A 16,393-nucleotide genomic window follows, 5' to 3' on the forward strand; every position below is an offset into this window, starting at 1 on the left:
AGCCTTTGACCTAGCTTTTTGTGTTTCCGAATGTAATTTCTTTTGTATTCAAAAAAGCAAAACAAAGAAGTCTTTTTCTTTTAGGAGCAGAGGGCAGAAGGGTTGCTGTTCACTTGTTTTCCTAGGCGTAGGCAAAATGCTTTGGCTGTAATTGTGACGTGTCCCTACAATGATAATCCTAACTGATCTGCGGCTTTTCACAGCCCACACTGCTTCACTGAAATCTTAAATGAGACCAACAACCGGGGACTTCTTGGTCACAGCGCCTTCAGTGGTAATCCTGCAGGAAATGCCTCTGTTCTGGCAGTAAAAATCCTAATTTTACATAATACCGAAGTTCATGAAAGCTATTGTCAGGGCTGAAAAAAACATCCAGCGTGTCTTTTGTGGGGAAGGCTGCAGAAGGCTTATCATGTGGTCCATTGTTCTTCATTTTGAATGCATCTGGAGGCTTGAGAAATCATTTTTCTGGTGACAAATTCCTGCCATCAGCACAAGAAAGAAACAAAATTGATGGAACTGCTCTCTTCAAATGTGCTTCCCACCCTATGGTCCATCGCTTATCCTCTGTGGCTGCAGCCCATGCTGTGCTTTTATATGGTGTAATCAAGAATTCCTGAAAATCAGGAGGGTCCCTTGAGCTCGTAGCCTGTCCCTATTGGCTTAGCAGAAAATAATGTTTTGTCCTGGCCAGCTGAGCAGGCATAATTAATAGTAGGCTTAATAGTAGGCTCCTGTGCCCTAGGGAATACATGCAGCTCTGTCCTGAAGCCCTGATGCCTGCTTGCCTTCTGCAGAGCCCTCAGAGCAGCTAGGGCAACGTGGGGCTGGTTTGAGGTGCTGCTGCTCATTGTATGGGCAGAGCTCAGCACTCCCTGCCGCTGGCTGGGGGCTCTGGGTGTTGGGTTCCTGCTCGCCCTGCTGGAGAGCTTTGGAGTTCAGTGGGAGGGAGCAAACGGTAAAAGAAGTGATGGGGCAGGGTTAGTGATGGGGGCATTTGAAAGAAGGAAGAGTAAAAGGAAGGAGGAGGGAACAAAGGGAAAGAAAGCATGAACAAAATTTTTATATCTTTTATTGCAAATCTGAAGGAATGGGCGGGCTGTCCTGCCTCATTTTTCCCTTCCTGCATCTGGGGAATGATGTCTAATCTCCACAAATACCAAGCCTGAGCCTTCCTCCCCGCTGACATTTGTCCCCCTTCTGCACTGTGCAAATCCATTTGTCCTCTAAATGTGTGTTTGGATGTAAACACCGCCTCTGCTCATTAAGCTATAATAAATATTTGCAGCAACGCTCAGCGCTGGCAGTGCTGTGTTTCTGGGGTAACCTTTCTGATTTTATCTGCTCAGCTCGGGCAGCCCTTATTGGCGCTTCATGCTCTTCTTCTCTGGACGTGCTGCTGTTGGCTGCCCTCCCCTAACACACCAACCACCTCTGGTTTTTGTGTCCACTCCGGGCAACACTGTGCTGCAATCGCAGTGTGCTCGAAGCCTGCGCAGGCACTGGCAGCATGCAGCTACCTTGCTTGCATACAGATAACGTGTTGCTGCTGCAGCTCTGGAGGATGGAGGCTGTGGATTTGTGTAGCCCATGCAGAAATGTCTCTCCTTAACAGCACTGCTGTCGGTCGGTGTCTGAATTAGGCAAGTTAAGGCCAGCTCATGCCTGTTTATGTGAGCTCCTTTGCTTCTTTTAAACCCCGTTATGTCTGCACTGCATTTCTCAGAGCTGTGTTCTGCAGAAGCAGCAGAAAAGGGGACACAGGAAAAATGTGTTGGGGTATGGGTGTTTGGTTAAGCCTGTTGCAATCCATTCTTTATTCTAAAAATGCAATGCCTTTGCTGGAGGTGTAAGTTATTTCAGCAAGGCTGTCTGTTGAACCCAACTGACCAGTTGCTTACTGGTGTACGAAGTAAGACTGGGAAGGATTCTTGACTGGTGTAAATCTGTGGTGTTTAAATGAAATCAATGGAGCTCTGCTAATTTATCCTGGACAATTTTATTGTCACTACTGCTGAGCGATTGGTTCTTTTGTCTGCTCTGCTGCACCCTTCCTCATCTGAACCTATAGAAATCAATTTTTGTCGCCCCTTCACAGCCTCCCATGGGTTCCTGCTGGTTGTAGTAACCTTGGGATTTGTAGGAAGACTTAACTGAATAATTTCCAATCACCTCTTTGTTTATGAGCTGTGCTTTTCCCTTCTCAGCTGCTTTCAGCTCCCAGTGCAGCCTCTGCATTCTGTGCTGCCATTCATTGGTGATGCCAGGGCTGATTACATTTGCTGTCTTTGTCCTTTTGTGATGTTCCTTATGCCTGGAATATCCTCCTGGCACTGATTCAAGAAAATGCTTTTTTCCTACCATCCTCTGTGAAGATCATTTTTAGTACAACACTCATTAGATGAGTTGATATAGAGAAATGCAAAAAGCAGCCTTTTCCCGTGGAATGTGCCTTTCTTTATTGACTATGGAGGCTGTGGATTTAATCATTGGACATCCTTTTCCTTTTTTCCTTTATCTCCTTTTTTTCCTTTTGCTGAATGGTATTTCAGGCATTTTGTGCATTCAGATAGAATGTAGGGGTGTCATGGGGACTAGAATTGCATCCATCCAACTCGCCCATTTTATTATTAATCTCTGGGAAGTCTGCCTGCTAAGATATATCATCCGGTAGCTTTGGAATCACTGCTGCCTCTCCCACAGGGTGGGACATAGCTGCAATTATTTGGGAAAGTTTTTAAAGACTAATTGTCTGTAAATCTGGGAATCTGCAATAGTTGATTGCCATGCAGTCTCAGATCACTGATCCATCCAGACCAGAGTGCCCTATTTCTAGCACCAGCTCGTGCAAGTGTCAGAAGGACATACAGGAGATGCACTGGTAGATACGGAACTGCTCTGCTCCATGGATGTTCCATCCTAAGCCTGTAAAAAGAGAGATTGTTTTAAGCCCCAAAACATGTTTTTTTTTCATTTCTTTTCTTACGCTCTTTTACTACAAAGTATTTTAACTTCAGCTGCTGTTGGCATTGTGCACAGCTCGTTTGCCCTTTGAGGCTGGCTGTGTGTGAGATTAGACTTGTAGATCACTGGAGATTTTTGCGTGAGAGCAGGTGGTGAATTTTAGCCATCCTTTGGCACGTAGCACATACACATAGAAACAGACACAGTGACAGCAGATTTAGTGCCAAGACTGGGGGGTCACCATTCTGCTATCATCAGTAACCTGGACAGCACACTGCAGCTGGGACTCCGTCAAAGGTCTTTCTCAGATACTGATGCTCAGTTGGGTAATGACAGCAAAGAAAACCACCATGTCAGTGGCATGAGATTTTATTTTCTGTTCTCTCTTTGCATGGAATTGAATGCAGGCATGTCTTTGCAAGCTGAGAGTCTTATTGTCATTTAAAAGTGATCGTGACTGAACCAAAAGGAAACTGATGGGTGTGTTACAACCATTTTGCGGGACTACAAAGGGCAGCTTTGAACCTGGCTGAAACCTTTCTCCTTGGTAGGAGAAGTGCATTTTGTTTATCTCCTCTGTCAATCTGAAAGCCACTCTGAGTGAGAGACTCTTCATTATTAATAATCCCGGGAAGTAGTATTTTAAATTTTTATGGTCTGCACTTTGCAGCACCTGAACCACAATATATTACATGCACCGTGGCAGTGAAGTGGGAATTACAGCAAGGCTGCATGTCCTTTTCCAAATGAATAATTTAAAGTTTTCACAATGCCAGTTATGTTAAATATTATTACTCATTTCTTCAGGGAAAGCCATTGAGCTCAAACACAAATATAAAGTGGCAATAAATGATGTTACATTTAGTCAGTGCGAGACAAGACTCAGAATTCAGATCAGTTCATTTTCTGAAACACTTACTTCATCCCACTGCAGGAAAATCTTTTTTAAGTTTCCATGCTCAATGTGGCGTTTTTCCATTTGTCACATTTCACGTCTGGGCTGCTCCTTCCCCCTGAAAGCAAATGCTTTTAATATAGTCCATTTGGTGAGAAGCTGTCCTTCTTTTCCTTTCAGCATCCCAAACGTCTAGATTTCCCAGACTCTCCTACTGTTTGCTGTCTCAAGGTTGTCCACGTTGGGTTTCCTGCTGGTGTATGCAGCTTCTGATCTGTTGTTTTTCGCCTCAGCACACCTATAATTTTCCAAAGCAGCACCACAGGGAAAGTCCCTGGTCCTGAATTCATCACAAACAAGAAAAGGTTTCCTGTTAACTCCACTGGTGTCAGTAGTATTAAGCCTAGAATAGTAAGCATATTTATGTTTGGTACGTTTTTATACATATATATAAATACGTGTTTTAGCAAACAGCATCACTGGAAAAATCTTGCTTGTGTGGGCCAGTGTGATCGATGTGGCTTGTTTTGCTATGTTTGGGTTTTTGTAATTTACGTAGTTTGTACTGTGTAGGCTGCTACTGGGCACTTGAGGGATTGGAAAAAAGAGGCAGAAGAAGAGGCAGAAGATGCAAGAAAGCAAATAGAAAGTAAAAACCTTTCAAGACATAGTGAAATTGCATCTGCTATCCTAGAATGACCAAGGACAGCAGTTCTGCAGAGGACTGCCATTTTCCATATAGCATCTGGCTTCCTCCCCATCCTAGCCGTATCACTTGCCTACGCTTAATCCCAAGAATGTTACATTTATACAGAGCTATTATTGCCCAGTTAATGAAAACCTGAGCTCTGTCAGCAGCAGCCACAGGTTGCTGGTGTGACTCAGCACATCACTAAGCTTTTCCCCTGGCTGCCCCTGCAGATACTGGGCCCATGCTGCTGTGGGAAGCTCTTGGAGTGGTCCTGCAGAAGAATGCCCCAGGAGCCCCGTGCCTCATAGTTAAAGTTGGCTGTGGGAAGGTGATCGGAGCAGATTTAAGCTCTGTTCTGGCCAAAGCACTTAAATGCACACTTAACATTAAATATCTGACTAATCCTGCTGGTGTTAATAAGACTACGTGCAAGCTTAAAAGCTTCACTGAATTAGAATTTAATGAGTTCAAATGCTAGATAAACTTAGCTTTGGAGGAAGCTGCCAGGACTTGGCATGTGGATTCTTGTAATTAGATGTGTCTTTTTGCTGCTCTGTGGATGCCCTTTTCTCTTGTGTTCTTGTAATCTCCTCTGTCAACTTCTCTAGGAAGCAACTTTCAAAGAACAGTTTGATCTTGAGTGTAAAATGAAGAAAGTCCCAGGTAATTTGCTTGTGTCCTCCTTATTTTATCTGCCATGGCACGGTGTATCTGCAGTTAAAAGTGAAAGTTCTCTGGGAAGCAGTGTGAAAACTTTGAGAATGGGATATAACAGCAGCCTAATTTGCAGGGAGATGTTCTGAGATGATGTTTATCCAGACTCCATCCACAATGCAGGCTTTAAAGGCATACAGCTGTGCTGGGATGAGCTGGCAGGATGGCTGCTCTGCTTCGTGGATGAACTCAATACATAACGAGGCATAAGAATATGTTGGATCAGGGTTTAGATGAAGAAACAGGAAGGCTGATAGGCATCCAGGACTGTTCTAAGGCAATCACAAAGTCTTAGTCCATAAGGCTGATTGGTGGGACAGTTCTTGCTTTTTAATATTTTATTTGTAGATGTGCAAGTTGTTCTGTGTGATGAATGAAAAGAAGAGTAACAGTTCTCTGCCACAGAAAGCTCACACTGTTATGGATGGTGACCCAGAACAGCCCAATGTTTAATCACGAGGAGTATGAGTTAAGATTTAGAGAGTGTGCAGGAGGAGGTGAGAATTCAGGAAGACAAGTGCAGAGGATGGGCTGAATGGTGTTGCTGTGCTAGGGGTGGCAAAGGCACTCATGGTCTATTTTGGGAGTATCCAAGAGACTTCTTGTCCAATTAAACACTGATTTGATTGTTTGTGTTTGTTGTCTGTTCTCATGAGGCTGGAGCAGAACCAAGCCCTGCTGCCAGCTCTGGTACTTACCCTCTTACTGCAGCACATTTTCACTGTAATAGCATTGCAGAGAAGGGAATGAAGTGCTGGGCATTTCTCCCACTTCAGTTTGCTTTGAAGTGTAACCTACACAGGACCCCAGTTTTATATCCCCCTTTCTCCAGTTTCTGTCAAGATCAACTCTACCAAAGTCAGCAAAAAATGAGCAAGAAGAGAGAATCAGGATCGTTGTTTGCTGTGGTTTGTAATAAACGCTCATCCCTCTCCCAAGAAACATGTCGTGGAGTGAGATGAATGTGCCTTGTTTGCAGTGAAACAGTAGGATCCTGGTCTCTGATGGAACTGCTCTGGGGCAGCCGGTGATAAATGAGCTCTGATCATTGCCATGGCTGTGGAGTCAGTGGGGGTTTTATTACCGTACATCCAACAGCAATTTGGTTACAATTTCTGGAAGACTTCGCTGCCAGGGATTTTTTTTTTTTTTCTCTATGATAAAATGGGAAGAAAAAATGAAATAGAAGTGATGGCAGGGAAACTGGGGGGGGGGGGGGGGGGAAGGCAGAAACCCTGTCCCACCCTAGCAACCTGAGTCAGAAAAGTAGAAAGTGAAAACAGAACAAACAACCAAAATAGCAGCAATCATGCAAAAAATACAGGAAATATTTCTTTATGAGACTCATTATTCTTTCCATGTGTACGTTACCACCTGACTGTGCTTACCCCTACTCCCAGGTGCTGCCGAGGCAGCCCTGCCTGGGGTGCTCTCACTAGAGCCAGAGGCACAAGCATTTGATGAACACAACTCAATTTCCAGAAGCCTTTGCGTGGGCTTCCTGATGGCAGCTTGTTGGATGGAGGGGGTGAGCATTGCTGCAGCAGAGGGATCTGTACTCTGCCTTATTTATTTAGACTGTAGGCGACTGAACAAGACGTAGCTCTTTTCTTCTAAATGTGCGCCCAGGGCCCTCAGCAAAATTGCATTTTTATCCTTACTGCCACAATATTGAGCGTTACCCCCATGCTGCAGGTCTTCAGTTTTCTGTTTTTTCTTTCTCATTTTATTTCTGTGCTCTCCTTTAAGAGGAGACCTCACTGACTGCCCTTTCTTCTGCTGAGTAATTCCACCAGGTGTCTGACAAAGATATTTCTGCAGAGCAGCTATTTAGCTTTTGCAGTGCCAAAAGGCATTTAGCTAAGGTATTTCTTCGGTCCTCTACTAAAGCCGTTTGATACCTCTGCAAATGTCCCTGCAGAACACTGACCAATGATGTCTGTGGTTCTACGCACACGAATCTCACTGCTGGCACAATCAGCAAATTGGGTTTCAAGCAGCTTTTGATCTCCCTGGGAGCTGATCTGATTTACTTATTCCCAAACCTGATAGATGTTTCTACTGGACTTGGACCTGATGCCTAATTGCAGGGTTGAGTGGGTTTATTTTCAATCTCATGCATGTATGTAAATGCATGTATGTAGAAAGCGTATTTCATACTTACCTGCTTAAGATATATTCGTTGAATGTGATGACAAAGAGTGGAAGAAAAATTCAATTATATATATTAAAACATGTCAGGCTTTTAATTTCTTTTTTTCTTTTTTTTCTGGTGCCACGGATCTTCTCTAAGACCTAATGTTAGAGCTTATAGGAATATCCTATTTAAAGATTTTATTAGCAACAGCATTATTTATCAAGCAGGAAGCATGGATTGGTGACAATTTGGTATTGTGGTTGGTAGATTTAAAAGCAGAGTGAGCAGAGTTTCTGAGCCCTGGTTGGCAGGTGTTGATGGCTGACTCTATAATTTACTGTACTGGGTTACAAAAGGCCTTTCCTTGACTGGAAGCTAGGGCCCAGCTGTATGCAGTCCTGAGTACACCTGCCTTCTTCTGGGCAAGGGAATGGGGTTGGTGCTTATTGCTAATACAGAGCTAAATGGGCAAGCTTGTCCTGACTGGAGAGGGAGCGTTGTTTGGTTTGGTCCAAAGTGTGTCAGGGTGCATTTCAGAGCACAGCAGGGGTCAATTCAGTAGTAGAGTCGTTGTGGAGTTAGGGTTCATCCCAAATATGCTGAATCAAACTTGTCTCCATATGTTACATCCTAGCATGTACATTGTGTCATTACAAGTCCTGAGATCCAAAATGCTAACACAGATATATTTGTGTGGGTTTTTTTATTCTCTGTTCAAGACTTAATGTTGCAAATACTGCTGCAGTAAATAAATGTTATGGAGAGGGATTTACTGACGGATGTAAATATTCATTAGTCTTTAATGATTTGCATTTGAATCCAGAAAATTGGCTTATGACTCCATGCTGATTTTCTCTCACTCTGATTTCCATGTGGCATTAAGTGCTAGAAAATTAAATACCTGGGGTTTTCTGTGGTCCAAACCACACTTTACTGTCTTCACTTGCATAAAAGTTCTTCATTAGCTGGTAACTCAAGCTCATAGATTGCCTTATAATCTTTCTCTACAAACCTTCAAGATTTTGTTTCTAAGGCAGAGCTTTAGGATCTGCCTTACTTCTCTGTGACCTCCTCTAGTGTTTTATTCTCACCTTGGCAAGGCTAACACCTGCGTAGATCTGCAATTAAGAATGGGAGGCCAGAACGTGGAAGTGCTTGCCTTGTCATGTGGAGCTTTAATGTACTTAATCTCTCTGCGCCTTGCAAGTCACACCAAACTGTTCTGTGCCTTGTGGACCTGGCTGATGGAATGCTGTGCATCCACCATTGTTTGTGGTTGCTCAGAGCCACAACCCCACTTCTGCAGGGATGAGTTCAGCTGGTGCTGAGGATGGACATTTTGCCTCTTCCAGCATTCCCTAGCTAGATTAAGACAGTGCATCTGTGCTGGCATCCTCTCACAGCGTTTTCTTGCACAGACTCATGGTTGAGTAGTCTTTTAGGCATGTATAATAGGATGGATATGCTCACTAATACATCAGGACTATTGATTTCAGTGCGCAGCTCTCTGGGAGCAGTTGGCATTAGGTGTTATATTTTCTGTGTTTGTGGTTGTCATGGTGACAGTGGTGGGATGCGTTTTACCCAAAATATTTCGGATCATTCTAGGTTACAAATAAATTCAGTGCAGATTGAAAATGCAATTTTGGTAATTTGTCTGTACCCTTTTAAAACCACTTGCAGACGGCTCCACTGGCGCAAGCCACCTTGGTTTTATAAGATTAGCAGGAACTGGATTAGTCAGCAAATGGCACTGAGATCTTCTGGGGAAAACCCAAGGTGATAGAATGAGATTAATATTGATAATATGGAGCCTGAATAAATGAGAGGCCAAACAGCCTAACTTTAAGTTGGGGTTAGTGGAACTTGTTAGGCCAGGGCTTTTAATACGCGAGTTTCTTATCTTTGAGCTGTTTGTTGTTTTACATCTTCTGTCCATTGAATACTGTATAAAAATTGCATGCCCGACCCTAAACAACAGTGGGCTTAAGCATTTTGCTCTCAGCTATGTTAAGATGGTCTGATGTCTCTGTTATCTGCTTGTCTGTTTATCTGTATTTTAGTTCCTGAGGGAGTTATGAGCTTGTATTGACGGTTATGAGATCCTGCTGTAGGTTCAAGGGGAAGTTGGAGTAGAAAAGCAATGGCTTAGATAATAACAACAACAACAAAAAAGCATATGCTGTGTGCAGGAACCTTAAAAATGTTGATGTTTTCCAGGTAATTGTGAAAACAAGAACAGAGTACCAGCCTGACCAGAAGAACAAAGGAAAACTCAGAGTGCCCAAAATTGCTGAATTCACAGTCAGTTTCACTGATGGTGTAACAGAAAGACTAAAGGTAAGAAATGATTATCCTGCTGCCTTCTGATGTGAATGCCATTCATTTTAAAAATGCTAAATCAAACTGACAGTAAAGACACAACAAATTTAATGCTCCTGTCATCACTTGTGTCAAATAGAGGTTTATCTGAGTGAATACGAAGCTGTTTATTTTTAGGACGGGCTTGAAAATACCTTTATATCTAGATATTATAGGAAATGGTTTTCTTCTCCCAGGAAGAGTGATGAAAATGTTTTCCAGCACAAACTGAAAGTTGGAAAAAAAAAAAAAAAAAAAAAGACTTAAATCTTTTTTTTTCCTCCTCAAACATTTGTGTTTAAGAAAAAAAAGGGAGAAAATGGATTGAAACGGTTTGTCATCTTTCAGAAATTCTTTTGTTTTGTAGTAAAGTAACCCTGTTAATATTTAAAATATTTTTTTTATTATGCATTTATTTCATTATAGATGAAAACTCAAACTGGATAAAAGAAGAGATGTTAGAAAGTATCCAAGCATAACTTGTTCAGTAAGCAGTTCTGGTTCACAGGAATTAGAATTTTCTGAGGAAAAGTGTTTCCTTGAGAAATTTTCAACAGGCTCTACTGAAACGTGGAAAGAAACTCGTGAATTATTGAGTGCCTTCAGTTCCTGTTGACTGCAGCAAATTAGAATGGCTCAGTTCCTCCTAAAATTAGACTCCAAGCATGTAGCAGCTAGTATTTGCTGCCTTTTCATTGAAAAGATAGGATGCTTTTATTAAAGCACAGAGCATGAAAGGTGGGAAAAAAAATAATGCAAGATATGATTTCACAGTTCTAAAGCCAGAGGAAATATCCATGATTTAAGTAGAAAATGTAGAGGCTCGGCAGTGCCTAATTAATAGTTCTTCTCCTTGAAAAACTGAGATGGGGCTTATACATTTTTAGAATGGAACATGATTCTCAACAATTAACAGGAATTCTCCCAAGCAACTGAATAATTGCCTGAAGTAGCTTCCATTTGGCCTAGTTGTTCTTAATCTTGCTAGCAGTAGAGAAGTTTATTGTAATTATTTTCTAGTAATTTAGAAGACAGTATTACTTTCAAAATTATAATGTGATCTAGGAAGACTTGTTATCATTCTTCATTTCTAAAAAGAGGGATCAGGCTTATTGAACTGACTGAAAGGAAAAAATTTCAGCTACTCTTTCTGAAGCACCACAGAATGGTACTGCTGCTGTTCTCTGCAGAAATTCAATAATTTATTTCACAAGAATTCTGTAGCTTTCATCCATGATATTTAAAACTATGATCTATTTCTAAGGAGTCTGTGAATAATTGTGTATAGCTTCCTTTTTCTATTTTTTTTTTCCAGTGGAGATTCCATATTTTGATCTAAATTACAAAGGATTTACATGCTATTGATTTCAACTAAATTCTTCACTGATCTTGCTGCATGCATAGCCAAGTTCATTGTTACCACTGGTAAAGTACACAGCAAATTAGCTGTGCTGAAATCCCCAGTCTTGGATACCACAACAGACATTTTCCATCATGAACAACATACAAATCGGAACCAGACACAATGTGCCTGAGAAACAACAGTAAAATGTAGAGTCTCTGGGAAGGGTTGGGTTCTGACCCTCAAGAAATGGCATTATTGTTGATACTGGAAGTGGTGGTGCATCACTGGGTATTTAGAACTTAATCCTGCAGCCCTGAACAACATTGGTGTGAGTGTTAGACCAGGGTTTGGTGCCATCAAAAGCTCTGTTAGTTAAGAAAGCAATGAAGCCTACACACTATGCACTCTGAAGCCCCCAAAGTTAGAAGTGTAGCTCATCCACTACAAAGGATGTATTTCCTTTCATCAGCTCCTTCCATAAGTTATTTTTCCCTTTCTTCAAGTCCTCAGCTTGCTGTTGCATTCAAATTCTTTTGGATTACATTTTCCATTCCTATTTTCTGTGCTGTTTGACCTTTGCTTTTGCCCATGTGTGCACAAGGACTGATGCAGCAGCAAGCACAGGGAAGTGGGAGGCTCTGGGAGCATGCACAGCACTGGCACCAACATGAAGGTTTAAGCTGCCCTTTGCTGCACAGTGGGGATGGCAGTGGGAGCCGTGGCTCTTCCTATGCAGCCTGGCAACATGACAGTTTCATTTTTAAGCTATTTCCTTTCCCTAAAGTCCATATGATTTCCATTCTCTGCTGTTCAATGTCAACTTATTAATCAGTCAGCCTCTCATCTAATGCTGGATAAGACTATAAGCCTCTCCCTGCCTGCTTTTCATAACGCTTCCATGTATCATATTAAGTTTGTAGTATTATTTTCTGACAAAAATGAGCTGAGATAATAGGTAATATTTTATTACCTTTTGTACTTTTTTTTTTTATTGCACCACATTTTTATAACAGTTTATATTTTTAGTGAAGTTATTAAAAATACTGCCCTCTGGTTATAAGCAAGCCTATTATTTGGTACTGATGAAATCATATTACATTTGTTTCTTGTAAGAGGAAATCATAGTAAATACTTTTATTATCTCAGTTTGGCTGCAATTTTAAAATATAAATGAGATCACCGTATTTTCTGTTGCTGGCTGGTTGCTTTGTGTAGCTTTCCAATAGACGTGTTGGAAATATTCACACTTTCTTCCTAGTTCACTGATTAAAGTATCACCCTGTACTTGAGCCAGTCTATTAGCTGAGCGCACTCCAAATCCGTGAGATCTGTATCCAGTAACACGTGTCAGACTGCATGTTCTTCCACCCGACGTACAACTTGTATGAGTGCAGCATAATGCTTAAATTCAAGGATTTTCATAAGGAACCATTTTGATACTGCTGTTCTACTGCATGTGAGGAGCAGTATGTGTCTCCACCTCATACCTGCGCACTGGGGGAACAGGCAGGATGGTACGACTGTAAAGAAATAGCCAAGAGGTCATCTTCTGCCTGCCATTACTCTACTTTTAGTAGACTGCAAAGAGAGAGGCTTTATTTTGCACTCAAAAGGCAAAATTATCATCAGTTCAAACAGAAACTTGACAAAGTGAGTCCCTATCATTAATGAGTGTTTGTGGAAAAATGCCATATCTATGACTGTGTTCCCCACTCACTTGTATCTCTTTGGAGCATTTTTTAACGTTCTTCTTTCAATCTGGGAAGTACTTTCTGCTCTTCTGATCACTAGATATGGGAACATTCTTAGAGAAGGACACTTCCCAAGTTCTTGGTTTTTTCTTTTTTCTTTTTTTTTTTTAATCCTGAGTCATAGCTGCATTACAAAGAAGAGGAGAGTCTCTGGGGAAAGTGTGGGACCTTATGGACGTGGCAGTCAAATCTGTAGATGCCCTTTATTCTGCCTTTTGGCTATCTTTTATTGAAGAGTCTAATAAATTATTAGGAAGCTTTCTAGCATGAGCAAGCCAAAGCCAGAATCTAAGCTTATGCATGAATATTTTTCATTCATCCAGAACAGGACAGATCCGAGCTCTTTAATTATTGTAAAGAAAAGATTGTCCCCAGGCAACAGTTCTTATTTCACGCTACCTCTTCCAGGAATTTTAGATAGCTTCTGCAACTTGTCACATCTCCTAATAGATGAGATTATTATGATTCTCTATAGCTCAGCACACAGTGTCCTGGAAGTTTGACCAATTAGGCTTATTCTTCAGCTGGATGAGTCACCCCATACATACTTTATAACAAACGTTTAAATAGTTGTGCGTAGATGGGTTACAAGAAAGTGATGTTAAAAGAGCATTATGTTGAGCCATCTACATATAAAATAAATTTCTTTTATTGTTTTACTCCTCCTCAGAGAAGCAACGGCAACACTTTTTTATAAGCAGACTGGCAGTGATTTGTAGACCTCGCCTCCTCCAGGCCTTTGGAGCGCATCCCTCTAAGGAAGTTTTTGAACTGTAATGATCTTACTGTGCAGTAGTGATGTATACCAAGGTCTCTCAGTCTGAAGGGAATAGTGCCTGGTGTTTTGCCTTCCATGTTGCACTTTTTCAAGGTGTTGCACTTTTTCAAGTTATTGCACGTTACCATGCTTTGCCATCGGTAGTGACACCAAAGTGGGTAAAGAAAGGGTCTGCAAATGTGATGACTCATGTTTCTTTGCAGAACAGTACATCTAAGTCTGCGCATTTGAGGCAGATCTTACTGTTTCTTTATGCCAATTATATTGCATGTTATAGATGTAGAGAATGAATACCTCATGCAAGTTACATGAATTGAGTTTCTGCACTAGTTTATATCAATGTCAAAATGAGATTGAAATCTCCTTTGTTTTTTGAACAGATTATCCGCTAAACCCAAAGTCCTATTACTTCTGGGGGTCAAGTTTTCCAATCACTCTGTTTCTCTTCCAAGCAGTCCAGATTTTACAGAAACCAGATGGATTTAGGGGGTAAAGAGTGGGTTTCTACCCACTTTCTTAGCTGTCACTGCACTTGTGGTTGGGTTCAAGACATCAGCACCTGCTTGTGAGGAAACAAGCTGGAAAAGAGTTGCTGATGGATTTTTTTACTTGATCTAATCAGAAATCAGGAATGTTGGTAGACATGTGCTTATCCCTGGACCCAAATTTATCTATCTCCTAATAGCACCAGGAGCTGGGCTCAAGTGGCTTTTCACCATAGGCTTAGAATTTACAACACAGAGAACTGGGCTGATGCACATAACTGTCAGCTGCTTGTTTGTGCAAATGGCACTTCTTATTACCCAAGCTTATGTGCAACCAGTTGGACCTCTGTTATCACCAAATGCTCTTTCAGAGAGACAGTGCTTCAGTTACCACCATCTAGGTGATAGTTACCTACTGTAATTGTCTGACTTCTCAAATCTTCCACAGTTCTTTCCTTTTCTTGGAACATTTTCTTAAGAAAGCTGAACTCATCAGTCTCATCAGTCTCTCAGAGTTGGAATAATTAAACCATGTACTTGTCTCTAACAGATTAAGTTGGGAGTGGGTGTATGGGGGAGAAATTGAGATATTTAAGAAGCGATTTATCTACTTGGAAAAATCAGCTGAAAGCACTGATCACTACTTCACTGAAGAACACCGGGAACTTCACTCTTTTTGCTACAAGTTGGGAAGATTCATTTTTGCAGTTGCTGTCTGGGTACTCTGTTTCTGTTGAGTCTGCAGTGTCAATATATTTCTTATCTCCAGATCAATCCTTTCCCCTCTCTCCACCCTGAAACATTTCTAACACATGCAATATCCAGTGGATGTAATGATTCAACAGTTTTCATCAAGTCCTTAAAATATAGTGGAACCCATTCAAATGATTCTGTTATTGAAATACTCATGCTGAAACAATTATTTTCCTCTGACCTAATGTGAACGATGTAGAACAGAATGTGTTTGTCTAACCGCACCCTACGAAGCTGACTGTGATGCAATATTTGTTCCTTATCAAAAAGAAGCCAGTATCTGAAACACCTAATTAAGAAAGATTTTTCTGGGCAAGTGCCAGGGCTTGATTTCATGTTGGTAACAGCTTTGCTGAAATGGAAGGTGCTTTCCCTGCTTGCACCACTAGAATGTAACTTATTGATTCCCCTTGCGTTCAGCTCGACCTTGTAGTGGGAGGTTCCTCACATGACAAGCACTGAAATTCAGGGGGAAAGGCAGACTCGGGGCTTGGATGCTTGTGGAGGAAGATGTAGAGTTTTACTCATGAGCAGGAGCAGGTCTGAATTGCTTTATCTCTGTGGGTAAGATCTACTGAGGTGTGAGCAATAGTGTCTTTACAGAGTGGTGCAGAGAATTGCTGTGTGACCTCTACAGACACTCTGCCAAATGACTGCACCTTGAGCATAGCTTTGAGAAATGCATCATTTCCCTGAATGCATATATTTATCTACCTGTCCATCCTGTCCTTGGTTTTAAAGGACACATCATAATTGCAGCTGGATAGATGATAACTCTTCCTTGTTCTTCTGGAGCACCCTCACTAAATGTTGCATTCCTGTTTCTTCACTCTGAATGCAGTTTCCTAAACTCATTTTCCTGCAAATGTCTCCATAGTAAGTTCTTCTTCCATTGGTATGCTGCTGATTTATGCTGATAGTTCTTCCTCTAACCTGCAAAGGCATGAATCCCAGGAAAATGGCATGGGGCATTTAATCATGTCCATTCAACAGCTAAATAAAATTAAAGGTTCCTTCAGCTGTTCAGTTTCCACAGGGCAGGAGCAACTTATGGCTTATCTGAGTGTGAGATGGGCAACTTTCCTTACTGCTTTTTAATGCTAACAAAACACTGTTACCATGGTGACTGCCACATCACATCAGTAATCTGGAAGATGCAGAGTGGTTGCTGAAAGATCCCATTACACTGACTAATCTGAGTGGTGCTCAGGGGAGGGAACATGTTCTAAAACATAGAGATTTTTCTCACTCTGGGGATAATTGCTACTGTGGCTGTTTCCAGGTTGCACAGTACTCCTGTGGGCAGTGTGATCCTGGAGAACAAGGGGCAAATTGGAGAAAAACTAGAAAAGTGGTAGACAATGTAATGTGGAGCACATTAGCACTGGCAGTAGCATTTGGGGTTTTGTTGCACTTCCACCAGCACAGAGAGTTGCAGTGGGTTTCTATTGAGCCTCAAAGAGGGGCCTGAGGTGTCTGTATGAGGAGGTTGACTTGGTGGCTTGTTTAACCCAATGGA

At 41.6% G+C, this 16,393-nt stretch overlaps 1 protein-coding gene across 5 annotated transcripts in view; it reads left to right on the forward strand.

The window, feature by feature from the left end:
- NSG2 (neuronal vesicle trafficking associated 2) overlaps window positions 1-16,393 on the forward strand; it is a 42,870-nt gene that overhangs the window by 13,157 nt on the left and 13,320 nt on the right. For all 5 annotated transcript variants that reach the window (XM_042880778.1, XM_042880776.1, XM_042880777.1 and 2 more), the window contains one exon: window positions 9,622-9,741. In XM_042880778.1, coding sequence (XP_042736712.1) covers window positions 9,622-9,741 — 120 coding nt within the window. The remainder of the gene's footprint in view (window positions 1-9,621; window positions 9,742-16,393) is intronic.

This window comes from Lagopus leucura, unplaced genomic scaffold (assembly GCF_019238085.1).
Source record: "Lagopus leucura isolate 7727_CA_CO unplaced genomic scaffold, USGS_WTPT01 Super-Scaffold_100027, whole genome shotgun sequence".
Lineage (NCBI taxonomy): Eukaryota > Metazoa > Chordata > Aves > Galliformes > Phasianidae > Lagopus > Lagopus leucura.